Genomic DNA, 20,324 nt, shown 5'->3' with positions numbered 1-20,324 from the left:
ATGTTGTCGCGGTATTGTGTTTACAGCTAAACGTAAAAAAGACCTCCCTTCGGAAATGCATGTATATATATTGTACGTCCTTCTTCGTTGGGTGCAGATATTATTAAGAAGATACAAGAAAATAGAGCACTTATACGTATCATATGTCATAAGAGGTTCTTTTAAATAGAGGAACATTATAAAGAAAGAGTTGAAATCCAGAAATTATCTGTAATGATATATACCACATTGTATCACGAAGCCAATATTGTTTATACCCAAGGAATAATACGCCAACCTTGTCTAGAAAATGTGTTAGGCTGTAGTAAAATTATTTATTCATAACATTCATAACATGGACATACTGATTATTAATAAGGGGTTAATCAACGGTCTAGGTTGCGTTACTCACAGGATTAATGCACGATCGGGAGATAATGCAAGCGATGCACGAGGGCGAAGCCCGAGTGCATCCAGCGATAGCCAGTAACACCCGGAGTGCATTAATCATGTGAGTAACGCACGCTAGACCGTTGATTAACCCCGTTCATTCATACACTACCATTTGTGTGGGGGAAAAATCATAAAACAAAACATTTTTGGTTACATATAACCAAAGATTTATTAAAGTGATGCCCCGTAATTTTACCGTGCGTTACTCACAGGATTAACAACGGTCAGCTGACCTGAATGGACCAATAGGATTTAGGAATCTTTACTAAGTATGAATGAACGTAAATTAATCCCTATATATAGGAAGACAGTCTTTGTAATGGATATATTAAGATACGGAGATAAACTCCTTAGGGACTAGTTATTTGCCAATTATATATGCAGCTAACAATCACTCTTAGAAATTAGGATTGTTATATTTTCCTATGTGTGTAAAACTCCAGTCAAGCAAATACAACGATAACAACCGAATCTGTGTATCGTAACTCATGGGCGCAGATTCTGCAGTGGGGACAGCGGGACGAGTCCCCATCAACTTTTTCAGTGGTGGGACATTATATACCGTGTCCCTTCCAATTTGTCTTGACCAAACGCTGCATTTCAAATTCACCTGTATTAAACTTTGGCGCAGTTTGATCAAGCATTGAGCAAATGACATGCAGCAGTTCCTCATTTTATTATACTTATCCACAGTTGTTACATATTGGACGGAAATCGCATTTGCGGCAGTCTATAAATAATTTCTGTGAGAGGACCCCAAACCCAATGCATATAGCCTACAACAGTCTACTTGGATTATTTGTCCCCTGAATTGTTTTTTCTGCAGACGCCAATGTTTTTTCCCAAACTAAATTTCTAAGCCATGAGATTTAAAATTTAAAGAGGTTTGGGAGCATCATTTGGGTCTGGGAAGTGTTATTTCCAGCGATCTGGGAGGTATATTTGCCTCAAAGAAACTTCTACCCTATACGCGCGAACCCATGGTCGCGCACCGCTTAGATAGTATCAGAGAACAGACACGCATCCCCACCATTATTCAAGACTGATCTGCGCCCATGTCGTAACTCGCGAAACCGCTTTGTTTCAATATGTAATTTCTATAAAGCGCTATACAGGTACTAGTCCGTATATATATACATCTTCCCCGACATAAAGGTAGCTATCACGAGCTTCTCCTCACCATCAACTACGGATGTGGTAATGCACCGAGCGACGTCTTCAACTGGCGTTGATGTTAGTAATTGCTGACCATCTCGACTGTATTGTGTTAGCACAGTGTTCAGTGGATTACTACCACCCCATAACATGTAGATGAACCCTCCCATACCTATGCACACACTGACAGGTCTTAAGTCATCTCCACTTAGATTTGGTTTGTTTAATTTATACACCACTTTACTCCCTGATGTCACCATGGTAACTGCATATGAGGTCCCACCCCAATAGTCACAGATCAGAAGATTACCCTCGTGGACAGTGATATCATTTGAATCCCTGATTACACGAGGTAGTACTATGGTGTGACTGTAATTCAGCTGATAATCAAATACATACACTTCTCTGCTGTTAGTACCAACAATGATTTCATTCTTGGCGGGATTCGTGGTAACAGAACACACATGCCTTTTCTCTGGCCAAGTCTTAACCATATCACTGATGTTCTTCTTTTGGTAAGAAGAGTCAGAAATATTATAAATACCGATTTCATCTGGTATGCCAACTGTAATGACATTGAACCCCGACAAATTACAACAGTAACGATTTGCCTGAACCCTAAATCTCTCATTTCTATTTGAAACCTTCTGATTTAATATTTTTCCTTTCGTGTTAATGACAGTGATGTGTGATTCATCTTCTGATACACTACCAGTCATAACGATATTACCATCGCTACTACTTGTCATACCGGTGATCCTGTAACCTTTAGCTTTGATTCCCGCAACATCAACAACGGACTCTGCGCTTTCTGTAATGACAACGTTATCATATATAACTTTTGTTATATCACTGACGACAAAATCAGATAAAGATTCTAACTCTGGATATTCTTGTTTCATTTCTTCGAGCATAGGTTCACTGGCTGCTCTTATGTCGGGGACACACTGTGCGTCTGTCCAATCGTCATTACATGCAAGAATGGAAGAAGACGTTGCTGATAAGTTGTCGAACCGTTTAATAAGTTGCTTACATTTATTTAGTATTTCTTCACATTCGTTTTTGTTTTGACTTGTAAGAAGATCTTTAGCTGTTGTCAAGGTCTTGAAATTACTATCTAACTCTCCGAGTTTTTTAAAGAATTCACCCTCCGTTTCCTTACAATTGTCCTTAAATTCTTCCAATTCCTGGTCATATTTTACATCGGTAATTTTCATATTTTGTTGATGTTTCATGATCAATCGGTTCATTTCCTCTTCATGTTTAACTGTCATTTCACGTTTTTCACATCCTCTTCTATTTTCTATGTCAGCAGCTCCTTTTTCACGTTCATCGTTACATTCAGCAAGTTTTTCCTTTATTTTCTTTACCTGTTTCTCGTGTTGACTTGTCAACAACTTTGTCTTTTTTGTAACATTTTCATTCAAATTTACTAGCGCCATTTGAACCTTCTCGGGTAACGCATATAGTTTATTTTTGTGCTTGCTTAGTTCAGCGAGGTTCTGCTTCAGTAATGTCCTTTCTTGCTGGGCTAGGTCAGTCACATCTATGAGATCGTGACCTTTGTGCTTACTGTGAGTGCAAACTAAACAAACCGGTTCATTTTGGCATGTACCGCAGCACAATTTGGCTTGTTCTTTTATATGAAAATGGCACCTGGGATCTTCCGTCATTGCAGCTATTTCCTCCATGGTTAGGTTCTTAGCTGCCATATTTTCCAATTTCAGAGTGCTTGGTTGGTGATCAGTAAACATTTTATTACTGATATGAACCTTGTAACATTCGTCGCATAAAAAATCTCTACACTTAAAACAGTAAGCGGAACATATCACATCCTTTGAACAGCTCACACACTGCTTCAAATCTTTCTTTTCAAATGATTTACGCAATTCTATGAACTCGAGCACACTCTTCATATGAAAATCAGTCTTAAAGCCGTCCAATCCATTCTCTGGTATACAACATCGCTGTTTACAAAGTGGACATTCAATTGTCCCATCATGGCTGTCTTGAATAACTTTTCTCAAGCAATCGTTACAGTATCGATGAAGACATGGTAACAGTTTCGGCTCATTAAATTGATCCAAACAAACAGAGCACATGAAGAAGTTTTCTGTCAGGTCTTCTATGAAAGGGTTCCAGGTTGCCATGTTGATAATGATCGTTAACTCTCACTCGAAAAAAACTGTACTCAGTTACGTCACAATCTGTGAAAGAGTGCAGGAAAAGAAAGGAAGGGTTTAACGAATTATTATTTATCCCTGTATTCCATAAAAAATGAGTGGAAATACGAACATACATGCATAACCCGTTCAAAATGGTTTGAACACAGAAGTGCTAAAACATTTCTGGCCAGTGTTTAACTCGTCCTTCAGCTCCAAACTTTTGGAGAAGATTTGTAATGCACGACTTGAGCGACACTAGCATACCAACGTCCTTCACGAACAGTTTGGACTTCAGGATGTTGCGTTGAAGTAGTTTGAGTCAATATCTGTCCAACCGATCTCAAACAGTTTGCAGTAATATCGAGCTTTCGGAACCAGTACCCCTAGACATGGGCGGCGTTCCTGGGGGAAGGGGGGGGGATATATCCCCCCATGAAAATGGGTGGAGGGGATGTAATACACCCTTTCCCTCCCCCCACCAAATGCCAGGGATAAGAATATATTCATGCCTACATTTATCATTTTATGCATCATCGTGAATGTACGGCTCTTTTTTAGTTTCATTTCTCGCCTACCACAAACGCAGTGCGATCTTTTCAAACAAACCGTCTTTATAAAGCAAGAATAGTTGACTGTAGGCTTCATTGGACCTAAAACAACAAAATGTGTTATTGCGCCCATGGTATTGAATTTGATATAGTACATATATGCACCCTCATAGTATTCATATAGGCCATATAGTAGGCCTACACACGTATATGTTCCCTCGAACAGCTGAGAATCTCATGTTACGAAGGTAATGCTTAATACACGTTTCACCTGGATGCCCTATAGCAATCGGTACCTAGGAATGTAACTATGTGAAATTGTGTATTGCATGTGTATACAGGCGCGTATCCAGGGGGGGGGGGGGCGTTGGGGGCGCGCGCACCCCGGGTAAGAAAAAGAGGAGAGAATAAAGAGAAGAAAAAGGAAAAAAAGAGGGGGGAAAAGAGGAGGAGGAGAGGAAGGAAGGGAAAAGAAAAAGAAGAAAGAGAGAAAAAGGAGAAAAGGAGGGAGAAGAAGAAAACGCCAAGACACCGGGAAGAGAAAGAGGAACAGTGACATCATTACAGCGCTGATCCCAATATACACAGGGTAGCCAGTGACGGATCAAGGATTTCGGAAGGAGCGTGTGCCTCACCCTACCCCTCCATTTTTGACGTTTCCATTTTCCCTCTCTCACTAATGATCTATGTATATACTATGTATGGTCTATCATACCGCGTGTATGTGTATATACGCCTTAAACAATGGAGTATTGTGCTATGAAACCAACAGTGGCTGGTCTCGAACTCGACCGTGTCGTCGGGGAACATGACGAATTTCGGGAAGGGGGCGACCGTCTCCCCCCCCTCCTTCAGCATGTTTCGTTATGATACCGCTAGTAATTTCAAAATAGAAAATGCTTAGATGCAACTTACAAGGCCTGGGAAGTGTCATTTCCAGCGATCTTGGAGGCATTTTCGACCAAAATTTTCTTGTACGCTTCGCGCCAACTCATGGTGTTTTGCCTACAGGCTTCGCTCCTCCCTTGACAAATTCCTCGCTACGCGCCTGCTCGAATTTCTAAAGCAAACAGCAGATATCACATCATATCAGTGAGCATGAAAATGGCGTTCCAGGATGAACAGCCTCAAACCTGCCCGACTTGCCCGAAAAAAATAACCAAAAATTTGCGCGTTCAACGTGTCAATGTCATATAAGTAAGCATCGGTTATTACAGCGCATTCCATCGTGTACCGCACGGCAGGCGCGGCGGAACGGAAAAATTATTGGGGGGGGGGGCTAATGTGTGGAGACTAAGCGGAGCGCCACCATCGGTTGGCGTGGAGCGTACAATAAAATTGGGGGTTTCTTCAAACCCCCAGATGGCCGGAAACGGCACTTCCCGAGTGTTTTATGCTGCGCGCCACCATCGGTTGGCGCGGAGCGTACAAGAAAATTTGGGGGTTTTTCAAATCCCCAGATGGCCGGAAACGGCACTTCCCGAGTGTTTTATGCTGCGAATACCTAGCCCTAAAATATAGGTCTCAAGTCTGCAATTTCTCAGATTGCACGTAAAAATCTGTAAAAACATTGTAATTTGTATATTCCATGGTGTTTTAAGAGAGTAGCTATTACTCGTAGTGTACTCGCATAGACGTTTTTGGGTGTAGTAAGGGCAGTGGCGGAACCAGGGGTATTGGTCAGGGGGGAGGGCAAGAATGGTCTGTAGGGGCACTTTCGACACTATCTAAGCGGAGCGCCACCACAGGTTGGCGCGGAGCGTACAGAAAATTTTTGAGTAAATATACTCCCTAGACTGCAGGAAATGACCCTTTCCGGGGCCTTGCTAATTTGCAGATAAACGGAGAATAAATAGGTGTCGTCGCCATTTTGTCGGAAAATTACACCAACAGAATATGACAAATGTCAATAGGTATATGAGAGCGCAATAAAATAGTCAAAAGCCATAATGAGTAAAAAGTAGTGAAAAGCTGAAAAGGGCGCCAGCAGTCCATTTGAGTCCGTCGGGGGGGGGGGGCATCCGCCCCCTGACTGTATATATGGACGCTCCGCCACTTAGGGGATGTTGGAGAACTGGCTGAAATGAGGCAAGTCATTGGCCTAACACAAAGTTGTGCTACGCTTACCGGTACTCACACTCACTGCTTCCACTTTTCACGAGGCGTGAAGACGCGGTTGGGGTGACAATGTGGTCTATAGCCAGGGGACGGGCCGAGGGTCCCCCAGCAATTACTAAAACTATTACACCTATAGAGTATACGTGTGCATCGGACAGATCGACAAGTATGCATTGAAAAATGGGCAGATGCACGTTTCGGAGCCTTGGTAAATATTGGGGGGGCTTATCATGCATTTGCCCCCTCAACTTTTTTATTGGGGGGGCTGAGCCCCCCAAGCCCCCCCCCCCGGTTCCGCCGCCACTGCCGCACGGTTCGTGAAAGTTGCGCATATACCGCGGGATGCTAATGTAAACAACAAAATGTCTTATGCAGATGGAGAAAAAGCATGGAGGTCTAATTATGTCAAAACTCTCTTTTACATTAGACATGGCGAATTAGGGCTGCAGCCCCCCCCCCCCGTCTCCTACGCCTATGTGTGTAGTGTTCGGTTTTGGAAATATCTACTATTTCCTTCAACGAAGTTTTATAATAGCCGTTATAAGAAGTTTTAATATTTCTACACCAATAAATTAACTGTATCTGAATTATCGAAAATTTCTTCACCAACATTCTTCATCATACTTTCCTCTACTCGTGCAATTTTGACCGGTCTGTTAGGGGTTCAAGGAGGTTTTTCTATATCGGTTGTCCATAGATGAAATTTTTTACAACATTATGGGTATGTTTTGAAGTGAGTTTATTCACGAGAAACGTGAATTTACAAATTCTGAACAAATAATGGGCTTAAAACCTTGAAAAGTGGGGCTGACGGTTATTGTGGGCCGCGACGTAGAATCACCTACAAAAGCAATGATCCACAGGACATGCGATGAGGTCGAACATGATTTGTGACTGGTGACAATCTTCAAAAAGGTGATGGGTGGAAAAAAAACCTATTGGGAAATACTTGGTTCTCAGGCAAAAAGTGTACATTTGGTTGGTCATTTTCAAGCCCGAAAAGTGCCATTTCCGGTGATCTGGGGGGTATCAAACCAGAAATTTTCTTGTACGCTGCGCGCCAACCGATGGTGGCGCTCCGCTTAGGTAGTAATTCGCGCCCCCCGGGTTAGAAAATCCTGGATACGCCCCTGGTATAGGCCTATAATAGCCTACATGAGGCCATTTTCTTCATCGAAATATATAAAAGAGCTCTCGAACATTCTAACGTAGCTCCTGAAACAAGATTGACAGGGGCAATTTCCCCAAAATAACACCCGAAATTAAAAAAAAAGAAAAGTATTTTGGATCCTCATTATGAGATATTTCGGACATGATATCCCTAATTTACAGTTGGGTATATGCCGCTTGGAAACCTCGGGAAGTGCCGTTTCCGGCAATCTAGAGGGTTTGTAAATCCCAAAATTTTCTTGTACACTTCGCGCCAACTCATGGTGGCGCTACGCTTAGATAGTCAACATGGTCATATCCCCCCCCCCCACCACTCGGAAGTACGCATCGCCGCCCCATGCCCCTAGAGTTTGGCGTTCCACATGGATCCGTGCTTTGGCTCAAGTTATTCACTATGTACACAATCGTACATAGTCACAACTTGAATTACCATTTCTACTGATACGGATGACACAAATATACCTTCATTGTTGCTATCAAATAGTAGATGACAAGCAATACACGTAAACTGTATTGGTGACAAGATTGAAGTAATCATAATCATAATCTGAAAAAATTTCCCGATGTATATTGTTGAGGAGTTGCGATTAAATCCGTATCAGACAGTCAAAAGTTGAACTCTGGTAATCGCAAATAAGACTGTATAGCTTATAGTTACACCCACATGCTAAGAATGCAGTTCATCCGAGTGCTTTTGAAGGTTATTGTGTTTCGATGGTTTTAAGACTTTCACCCCTTTGACCCCAAATGTTCTTGAACTCCACAGAAAACAATAGGACTCTTCTACTGAAGAGGTGCATCCACGTACCTAATTAAAGTTCACCCACCATACAGTTATTGAATTATCGTTTTGCAAGCCAAGTTGCCACACACATACTCACCATCATCATCGCAAAGATCATTCCTTTTGCCTTCGATAAGGAAGGTAAATATGAATGACAACAAATCAATCAGTAGATTATTGAATAAAAGAAATGCATACGTTTTCTTTTTGCTATATACACAGAGTTTTCAGAGTAACAATTAACTATACAATAAAACGTAACTATCTTAACTAGTAGTGTCGAATTATATATACATACATGCATCAGAAATAAACCAACTCATTGTGCTATCCTCGTTGCGTAACTATATAGTCCTCTGGATGTTCGATGTTACATAAGTAATCCAATTAATGCAACTAATGTGAGCATTAAGATCAAAACTAATCCATCACTCTTCGCATAATTCGGTAATGTCATTTAAAGGATGACAACTGTGCAAAATGTCCAATCTAAATGGCCTTATATGATTTCTATTTATTAAAACCTCTCCCCTATCATAACTACATGACACAAAAAGCATAACATGATTTTGAGCAATATGACTTTGATACTTGGGCAGTCTACCTCAGCAGCTCTAAATAGATAATATATAGAACGGCTGATTCAACAACTAATCTTACCAATTATGAATTCTTTTCCTCGTGATCTCTAAAAACACCAACCTTCTTTATAATCTCCTGATCAGCTGATGACGTTTTTCCTCAACGTATAACTGGATATATAGTCTATTAAATGAGTGAATAGATATATAGTGTCAGAATGTGGCAAATTACTAATGTAATTTTCCCAGATGTTGGAGAAATTAAACACATGTAAACCCGCTGTTGGTTCCTTCGTTCTATGGTACGTTTCGTATTCATAAACTAGTTTGTCACGCAATGTACGTCTGTGGATATAGGCTTTGGTTGTGCTAATATTTGGGCAATAGATATACCCTATGAACGTTCAAAGGTGTACAATACATTTATATTTAAAATAAACAAAAACAAGTTTTATTATTGACCCACACAGGTGCGGCGGGACGGGAAAATTATTGGGGAGGGGGGCTAATGTGTGGAGACTATCTTAGCGGAGCGCCACCATCGGTTTGCGCGGAGCGTACAAGAAAATTTTGGGTTTTTAAAACCCCCAGATGGCCGGAAACGGCACTTCCCGACTGTTTTATGCTGCGAATACCTAGCCCTAAAATATGGGTCTCAAGCCTGCAATTTCTCAGATTGCACGTATAAATCTGTAATTCATGGCACCATCAATTTCCAAATCATGACCGTGTAGATTTGGTGCTATGAGAGCCTAAAGTACTTGTTTTCGTCACTTGTAAACAAACCTCTTCACTCAGTAGTAAACAATTTTCGTTCGCTGCTCCCGGAGGCCTAAAGTGGCCAAATTGTCTCAATTTATATATTTGTTTTGCACCACGTGTACTTCCATTCATGCTCTCCAAAATCCAATCCACAAAAACAAACCCATCCTCATTAATAACATATATTTCCCTAAATTGTGTTTATATGTGCTTTGTGTGTAACTAAAATGGCTTGACTTTCCTACCCGATGGTATATGCAAGGTGACGGAGGGGAAGAGCCGGGGGGGGGATAATCCTACCCAACTGATTTCATGAGAATACCAATCAAGTGTTTTCAAGAGCATTTTTTTCACAAAATGATTTTGATTCAAACCTTGCATGACATTTATGGAGTGGTTAATTAAACCAGTATATAATGTTTATACTCAATCAACGTTAATATATCTACAGGGAGGAGCTATATGCGTGTTTGAACATTTAAAGGCGGTGAGGCTATCATGGTGGCCGTAACGGTGTGATGGTGACCGTGTGTCGTGGTGGAAATTGGGCCAAAATAAGGGTCGTTTGGTAGTAATTTTAAGGTTGGATGTTGCTCTTAATCTGTTAATCCTTAGTAATGCTTTCGATTCGTTTCTCTATGCATCGTGCGAGCATTGGTTTCGTACGTGATTATACTTAGCAACTCATTCCTATTGGCTTAATGGTGATAAATACATATAATGATTGAAGATACCCTTATTAGAAACAAAAATCCCTAGATTAACTTAGATAGCCCAAACTTAAGTAGCCTATAACTGTAGCATAGACTTTCCATACACAGACACACCAAGAAAAAAAAATCACCTGATAAAAAATAGGAAAGAAACCTAGACCCATATTAAATGTCTTGATAAAAAAGTGTTCTTGAGGAAGCATTTATAGGGGGAAATGACCTAAGGTTTAGCAAAAAACAATATTACCCTTACAATAGAACTGGAGATAAAGAGTACTTATGTAGCCTATATACAGTGAATTAAATATGGATTGTACTGACACGTACAATGAATGATGGATTCCAGTCCAGTTAAAGAATCAGAAGATTCAATCAACAACAGGTTTAGGAATAAGAATGACACACACCTTAAGATCTTGAAAGCAGAAACAGAATTTCTGAAATAATCACGAGACCCTGACTATTTGACAACCATTTAAAATAGTTGTTGTATCCACCGTGGCATGTACTTACCTACCTTAATTTCGGCCATCACCGCCAACAATAGATATAAGCATATATATGCAACCATTCAGCTTTCACAAACATTAACAGATGTTATAACCCACGTGAAACCACGTTCACCTATCAAGAACACTCAATTAAGTTATATGTAAATAAATTAGCTGCATTGAAGATTGAGTTGTGGGAGATGGAATAAACATCAAATCAAGCCAATTACCAAATTGAACAAAATTAACAAAGGGACAACACATCAGATGAAGCTTATAGTAACTGCATGAGCGGCCACAGGAAGACTCGGTTCGAAAGGTATCGTGCCTGTTCATCAGTGGGAGGTCCTTACAACCTATCTGTGTGTGTTTGTGAAAGTGTGAAAAGTGCGTATGTATAAATAAATAAATGTATGTTTAGTTAGATGTTGTATGTGAAATGATGTGAATTATATATATATATATATATATATATATATATATATATATATATATATATATATATACTACACTACAGAATCGAGTATGAGTATATTGATTCACTGCACATCTGGCTGCTTTATGCTTGAAGCAAATAACATCAACCTAATAACATAGTTCATCCCAGGCGTAATGATTAACACAGACCGAAGGTCCCAAACTAAAAAATTGCCGTGGGTCGCAAGATCTATCTAAAATGTCGAAACATTTTTCTACAGTTTTCGGAGCTTGCCGACGGAGATCGATTGACATTTGTTTTTAAATATCAAGGCTGAACTTCAATAAGCTATATATGTGCTTTTATGTATTCTGAGTATCGATTCTGAAGGGTTGGAGTCTGTTGGTCGTACGTGGCTCAGTCCTAATGGATACGGCACGAGTCGTCGACCTAAAAAGTTTGCTGAACTTCCGGCGAGTCGGTCTGGATAAGACTATTTTGCACATAATTACCAGGACTTTTGTCAGGGTTCTTATATCCAGCATCTGCTATGAAGCCAACTCCGGGAGAGCTGACGTCACTTGCAGTGGCTAGACAAACTGAGCTTCAAATTATTGATATCACGAACAATACCTGATTCATTGAGTAAATATATTTTAATTATCTGCAGTAATGAAAGACATATCTAGCTTTTTTATTTGAAGCAGTCATGTTTATTCAACAAGAACTAATTCACAAGGTCTAATTCTTTTCCGACTGAATGTAATATATTTTTTAAAATCCACCAACTGAACCATTTCCCCGTGATTGAGCACATCCACCCCCTCCCCCACTGAATCAAATTCCTCCGATTGACTTGCATTCGCCACTGGCACCCAAATATTTCGGGGAGTTTGCAAGTTTACTTCAAAATTTCTTACTCGTAACAATCCGTCAGATAAACTTGTTTTTTGGATACCAAACAAATCAGTAACATTATAGTTTACTTACGATTCGCGTGTTATATTTATTATTTGACCTGACAACAGCCTTACAATAATCTCAACTCGACAATGGCAAAGAAAATGTCTAGAAAATGTGTTAGGCTGTAGTAAAAGTATTTATTTAAAACGAATGAACATACTGATATATTAACGTAACTTAATCCTATATAGGAAGCCAGTCTTTGTAATGGATATATTAAGATACGGAGATAAAGTCCTTAGGAACTAGTTATTTGCCAATTATATATGCAGCTAACAATAACTCTTAGAAATTAGGATTGTAATATTTTCCTATATGTGTAAAACTCCAGTCAAACAATATACAACGATAACAACCGAATCTGTGTATCGTAACTCATGGGTGCAGATCCTGGTGGGGACAGCGGGACGCGTCCCCACCAACTTTTTCAGTGGTGGGGACATATACCGTGTCCCTACCAATTTGTCTAGACCAAACGATGCATTTCAAATTCACCTGTATTGAACTTTGGCGCAGTTTGATCAAGCATTAGGCAAATGACATGCAGCAGTTCTCATTTTATTATACTTATCCACAGTTGTTAAATATTGGACGGAAATCGCATTTGTGGCAGTCTATAATTGTTTGCTGTGAGAGGACCCCCAAACCCATCGTATATACAAAAGTCTACTTGGATTATTTTCGCCTGATTTTTTTTCTAGAGACGCCCAAACTAAATTTCTAAGCCATGAGATCTAAAATTTAAAGAGGTTGGGGGGGGGGGGCATCATTTGGATCTGGGAAGTTTTATTTCCAGCGATCTGGGAGGTATATTTGCCCCCAAAAAAATTATGGTCGCGCTCCGCTTAGATAGTATCAGAGAGCAGACACGCGTCCCCATCATTGTCTAAGACTGATCTGCGCCCATTTCGTAACTCGCGAAACCACGTCGTTTCAATATGTAACTTCTATAAAACGCTATGCAGGTACTAGTCCGTATATATACATCTTCCCCGACATTAAGGTAGCAATCACGAGCTTCTCCTCACCATCTACTACGGATGTGGTAATGCACCGCGCGTCGTCATCAACTGACATTGTAGTTAGTAATTGCCGACCATCTCGACTGTATTGTGTTAGCACAGTATTCTGCCTACTATTACCTCGCCATAAGATGTAGATGAACCCTCCCGTGCCTATGCACACACTGACAGGTCTTAAGCCAGCTCCACTTTGATTTGGTTTGGTGAACTTATACAGCACCTTACTCCCTGATGTCACCATGGTAACTGCATATGAGGTCCTACCCCAATTGTCACAGATCAGAAGATAACCGTCATGGACAGTGATATCATATGAAGCCTTGATTTCATCAGGTAGTACTATGGTGTGACTGTAATTCAGCTGATAATCAAATACATACACTTCTCTACCGTGAGTACCAACAATGATTTCATTCTTGGCGATATTCGTGGTAACAGAACACACATGCCTATCAACTGACCACGTCTTAACCATATCACCGATGTTCTTCTTTTGGTAAGAAGAGTTAGAAATATTATAAATACCGATTTCATCAGGTTTGCAAACTGTAATGACATTGAACCCCGGCAAATTACAACAGTAACGAAATGTCCCAGGCCAAAATGCCTTATTTGTAGTTAAAACATTCTGATTTAATATTTCTCCTTTCATGTTAATGACAGTGATGTGTGATACCTCTTCTGATACACTACCAGTCATAACGATATTACCACCGATACTACTTGTCATACCGTTGATCCTATAACCTTTAGCTTTGATTCCTGCAATATCAACAGCAGACTCTGCGCTTTCTGTAATGACAACTTTATCATATATAACTTTTGTTATATCACTGATGACAAAATCAGATAAAGATTCTAACTCTGGATATTCTTGTTTCATTTCTTCGAGCATAGGTTCACTGGCTGCTCTTATGTCGGGGACACACTGTGCGTCTGTCCAATCGTCATTACATGCAAGAATGGTAGAAGACGTTGCTGATAAGTTTTCGAACCGTTTAATAAGTTGCTTACATTTATTTAGTATTTCTTCACATTCGTTTTTGTTTTGACTTGTAAGAAGATTTTTAGCTGTTGTCAAGGTCTTGAAATTACTATCTAACTCCCCGAGTTTTTTAAAGAATTCACCCTCCGTTTCCTTACAATTGTCCTTAAACTCTTCCAATTCCTGGTCATATTTTACATCGGTACTTTTCATATTTTCTTGATGTTTCATGATCAATCGGCTCATTTCCTCTTCATGTTTAACTGTCATTTCACGTTTTTCACATCCTCTTCTATTTTCTATGTCAGCAGCTCCTTTTTCACGTTCAACGTAACATTCGGCAAGTTTATCCCTGATTTTTATTGCATGTTCCTCGTGTTGAATTGTCAACAACTTTGTCTTTCTTGCAACATTTTCATTCAATTTTACTAACGCCATTTGAACCTTCTCGGGTAACGCGTATAGTTTAGTTTTGTGCTTGCTTAGTTCAGCGAGGTTCCGATTCAGTAATGTCCTCTCTTTCTGGGCTAGGTCCTTCACATCTATGAGATCGTGACCTTTGTGCTTACTGTGAGTGCAAACTAAGCAAACTGGTTCATTTTGGCATGTACCACAGCACAATTTGGCTTGTTCTTTTATATGAAAATGGCACCTGGGATCTTCCGTCATTGCAGCTATTTCCTCCATTGTTAGGTTCTTAGCTGCCATATTTTCCAATTTCAGAGTGCTTGGTTGGTGATCAGTAAACATTCTATTACTGATATGAACCTTGTAACATTCGTCGCATAAAAAAGCTCTACATTTAAAACAGTAGGCGGAACATACCACATCCTTTGAACAGCTCACACACTGCTTCAAATCTTTCTTTTCGAATGATTTACGCAATTCTATGAACTCGAGCACACTCTTCATATGAAAATCAGTCTTAAAGCCGTCCAATCCATCCTTTGGTATACAACATCGCTGTTTACAAAGTGGACATTCAATTGTCCCATCATGGCTGGCTTGAACAACTTTCCTCAAGCAATCGTTACAGTATCGATGAAGACATGGTAACAGTTTCGGCTCATTAAATTGATCCAAACAAACAGAACACTTGAAGAAGTTTTCTGTTAGGTCTTCTATGAAAGGGTTCCAGGTTGCCATGTTGATAATGATCGTTAACCCTCACTTGGAAAAACTGTACTCAGTTACGTCACAATCTGTGAAAGAGTGCAGGAAAAGAGAGGAAGGGTTTAACGAATTATTATTTATCCCTGTATTCTATAAAATATGAGTAGTCACAACTTGAATTACCATTTCTATTGATACGGATGACACACAAATATACCTTCATTGAAGCATGTTAATTAATATCTCTACTAGTAGATGTGTTTTGGAGAATATTGAATATTGCTTTGTTGCTATCAAATAGTAGATGACAAGCAATACACGTAAACTGTATTGGTGACAAGATGGAAGTAATCATAATCATAATCTGAAAATTTTCCCGATGTATTGTTGAGGACGGAAGGAGTTGCGATTAAATCCGTATCAGACAGTCAAAAGTTGACCTCTGGTAATCGCAAATAAGACTGTACTATTGCTTATAGTTACACCCACATGCAAAGAATGCAGTTCATCCGAGTGCTTTTGAAGGTTGTTGTCTTTCAATGGTTTTAAGACTTTCCACAAAAAAGCAAAAAAGCAATAGGACTTTTCTACTGAAGAGGTGCATCCACGTACCTAATTAAAGTTCACCCACCATACAGTTTTTGTGTTTTCGTATTTGCAAGCCAAGTTGCCACACACACACACCATCATCTTCACAAAGATAATTCCTTTCGCCTTCGCGGCAAGGAATGAACAAATTAATGACAACAAATCAATCAGTAGATTATTGAATAAAAGAAATGCATACGTTTTCAGGCTTTTTGCAACATACACTGAGTTTTCAGAGTAACAATTAACTATACAATAAAACGTAACTATCTTAACTAGTAGTGTCGAATTATATATACATACATATACATCGCATCAGAAATAAACCAACTCATTGTGCTATCCTCGTTGCGTAACTGTGTATAGTCCTCTGGATGTTCGATGTTACATAAGTAATCCAATTAATGCAACTAATGTGAGCATTAAGATCAAAACTAATCCATCACTCTTCGCATAATACGGTAATGTCATTTAAAGGATGACAACTGTGCAAAATGTCCAATCTAAATGGCCCTATATGATTTCTATTTATTAAAACCTCTCCCCTATCATAACTACATGACACAAAAAGCATAACATGATTTTGAGCAATATGACTTTGATACTTGGGCAGTCTACCTCAGCAGCTCTAAATAGATAATATATAGAACGGCTGATTCAACAACTAATCTTACCAATTATGATGTTCTTTTCCACGTGATCTCTAAAAACACCAACCTTCTTTATAATCTCCTGATCAGCTGATGCCGTTTTTCCTCAACGTATAACTGGATATATAGTCTATTAAATGAGTGAATAGATATATAGTGTCAGAAAGTGGCAAATTACTAATGTACTTTTCCCAGATGTTCGAGGAATTAAACACATGTAAACCCGCTGTTGGTTCCTTCGTTCTATGGTACGTTTCGTATTCATAAACTAGTTTGTCACGCAATGTACGTCTGTGGATATAGGCTTTGGTTGTGCTAATATTTGGGCAATAGATATACCCTATGAACGTTCAAAGGTGTATAATACATTTATATTTAAAATAAACAAAAACAAGTTTTATTATTGACCCACACAGGTGCGGCGGGACGGGAAAATTATTGGGGGGGGGGGAGGGCTAATGTGTGGAGACTATTTTAGCGGAGCGCCACCATCGGTTTGCGCGGAGCGTACAAGAAAATTTGGGGTTTTTAAAACCCCCAGATGGCCGGAAACGGCAGTTCCCGGCTGTTTTATGCTGCGAATACCTAGCCCTAAAATATGGGTCTCAAGCCTGCAATTTCTCTGATTGCACGTATAAATCTGTAATTCATGGCACCATCAATTTCCAAATCATGACCGTGTAGATTTGGTGCTATGAGAGCCTAAAGTACTTGTTTTCGTCACTTGTAAACAAACCTCTTCACTCAGTAGTAAACAATTTTCGTTCGCTGCTCCCGGAGGCCTAAAGTGGCCAAATTGTCTCAATTTATATATTTGTTTTGCACCACGTGTACTTCCATTCATGCTCTCCAAAATCCAATCCACAAAAACAAACCCATCCTCATTAATAACATATATTTCCCTAAATTGTGTTTATATGTGCTTTGTGTGTAAATAAACTGGCTTGACTTTCCTACCCGATGGTATATGCAAGGTGACGGAGGGGAAGAGCCAGGGGGGGGGGATAATCCTACCCAACTGATTTCATGAGAATACCAATCAAGTGTTTTCAAGAGCATTTTTTTTCACAAAATGATTTTGATTCAAACCTTGCATGACTTTATTTCTAGCTCGTATATGGAGTGTTCAATTAAACCAGTATATACTCTGTGATGTTTATACTCAATCAACGTTAATATATCTACAGGGAGGAGCTATATGCGTGTTTGAACATTTAAAGGCGGTGAGGCTATCATGGTGGCCGTAACGGTGTGATGGTGACCGTGTGTCGTGGTGGAAATTGGGCCAAAATAAGGGTCGTTTGGTAGTAATTTTAAGGTTGGATGTTGTTCTTAATCTGTTAATCCTTAGTAATGCTTTCGATTCGTTTTTCTATGCATCGTGCGAGAATTGGTTTTGTACGTGATTATACTTACCAACTCATTCCTATTGGCTTAATGGTGATAAATACATATAATGATTGAAGATACCCTTATTAGAAACAAAAATCCCTAGATTAACTTAGATAGCCCAAACTTAAGTAGCCTAACTGTAGCATAAACTTTCCATACACAGACACACCAAGAAAAAAAAGTCACCTTATGAAAAAAGTAAACAAACCTAGACCCATATTAAATGTCTTGATAAAAAAGTGTTCTTGAGGAAGCATTTATAGGGGGAAATGACCTAAGATTTAGCAAAAAACAATATTACCCTTACAATAGAACTGGAGATAAAGAGTACTTATGTAGCCTATATACAGTGAATTAAATATGGATTGTACTGACACGTACAATGAATGATGGATTCCAGTCCAGTTAAAGGATCAGAAAGATTCAATCAACAACAGGCCGGTTTATGAATAAGAATGACACACACCTTAAGATCTTGAAAGCAGAAACAGTATTTCTTAAATAATCCGAGACCCTGACTATTTGCAAACCATTTCAAATAGTTGTTGTATCCACCGTGGCATGTACTTACCTACCTTAATTTCGGCCATCACCGCCACCAAGAGATATAAGCATATATATGCAACCATTCAGCTTTCAAAAACATTAACAGATGTTATTACCCACGTGAAACCACGTTCACCTATCAAGAACACTCAGATGTAAATAACTTAGCTGCATTGAAGATTTGAGTTGTGGGAGATGGAATAAACATATATATATATATATATATATATATATATATATATATATATATATATATATATATATATATATATATATATATATATATATATATATATATATATATATATATATATATATATATATATATATATATATATATATATATATATATATATATATATATATATATATATATATATATATATATATATATATATATATATATATATATATATATATATATTTGTATATACTACAGTACAGAATCGAGTATGAGTATATTGATTCACTGCACATCTGGCTGCTTTTTGTGCTTGAAGCAAATAACATCAACCTAATAACATAGTTCATCCCAGGCGTAATGATTAACACAGACCGAAGGTCCTCAAACTAAAAAATTGCCGTGGATCGCAAGATATATCTAAAATTTTGAAACATTTTTGTACAGTTTTCGGAGCTTGCCGACGCGTCGGAGATCGATTGACATTTGTTTTTAAAATATCAAGGCTGAAATCCAATAAGCTATAGCAATTATGCATTCTGATTACGATTCTGAGGGGTTGGAGTCTGTTGGTCGTACGTGGCTCAGTCCTAATGGATACGGCAAGAGTCGTGGACCTAAAAAGTTTGCTGAACCGGCGAGTCAGTCTGGATAAGACTAGTTTGCATATAATTACCAGGAATTATATAAGGGTACTTATTTCCAGCAACTGCTATAAAGCCAAATTCGGGAGAGCTGACGTCACCTGCAGTGGCTAGACGAAAGCTTTAAATAATTCATATCACGAACAATGTCTAATTTAGTAATTTCATTGAGTAAATATATTTTAATTATCTGCAGTAATGAAAGACATATCTAGCTTCTTAAGCTGAAGCAGTCATGTTTATTTCACAAGAACAAATTCACAAGGTCTAATTCTTTTCCGGCTGAATGTAATATATATTTTTAAAATCCACCGACTGAACCATTTCCCCGTGATTGAACACAGCCATCCCCCTCCCAACTGAAGCATATTCCCCCGATCATTGACTTGCACACGCCACTGGCACCCAGATATTTCGGGGAGTTTGCAAGTTTACTTCAAAATTTCTAACTCGTAACAATCTGTCAGATAAACTTGTTTATTGAATATCACACAAATCAGTAGCATTATAGTCTACTTACGATTTGCGTGAAATAATTTTTTTTTTATTTGATCTGACAACAGCCTTACAACAATTTCAACACGACAATGGCAAAGATCTCACTAACACGCAACAAAGTGTTCTAACCACTTGGAGGTATATTTTCCTTTTGAAATAGCGACTCCACAGACCTTAACAGCAGTTTCACTGGTCTGACTGTACTATACACTCTCGATTCTCGTTAATTCAATAAGGACCTCTTAACACATCGAGGTATACAGCTTGAACGTCCAATGTGGTCAATGATTAACTTGACCAACACCAGCCCCCCCCCCATCAAAACACAGTAACGCGTATTGGTCTATGTACGGGGGGTCACTTGCCTTTAATATATAGTGCTGCTCTGCTCTGCCATTATCTACG

The 20,324-nt window shown here is 39.0% G+C and overlaps 2 protein-coding genes across 2 annotated transcripts; both read right to left on the bottom strand.

Annotated features, from left to right (window-relative positions):
- Positions 1 to 1,550: 1,550 nt before the first annotated feature.
- Positions 1,551 to 3,929, bottom strand: LOC139978629 (uncharacterized). Its single transcript, XM_071989002.1, has one exon. The coding sequence runs from the start codon at positions 3,735 to 3,737 to the stop codon at positions 1,551 to 1,553; it is 2,187 nt and encodes a 728-aa protein (XP_071845103.1). The 5' UTR covers positions 3,738 to 3,929.
- An 8,497-nt stretch (positions 3,930 to 12,426) lies between these two features.
- LOC139978887 (uncharacterized) lies at positions 12,427 to 15,509 on the bottom strand. Its single transcript, XM_071989431.1, has one exon. The coding sequence runs from the start codon at positions 15,451 to 15,453 to the stop codon at positions 13,258 to 13,260; it is 2,196 nt and encodes a 731-aa protein (XP_071845532.1). The 5' UTR covers positions 15,454 to 15,509; the 3' UTR covers positions 12,427 to 13,257.
- Positions 15,510 to 20,324: the final 4,815 nt, after the last annotated feature.

Source organism: Apostichopus japonicus, chromosome 2, assembly GCF_037975245.1.
Source record: "Apostichopus japonicus isolate 1M-3 chromosome 2, ASM3797524v1, whole genome shotgun sequence".
NCBI lineage: Eukaryota > Metazoa > Echinodermata > Holothuroidea > Aspidochirotida > Stichopodidae > Apostichopus > Apostichopus japonicus.
The sequence above is the reverse complement of the archived record's forward strand: the minus strand, read 5'-3'. Positions and strand labels throughout refer to the sequence as shown.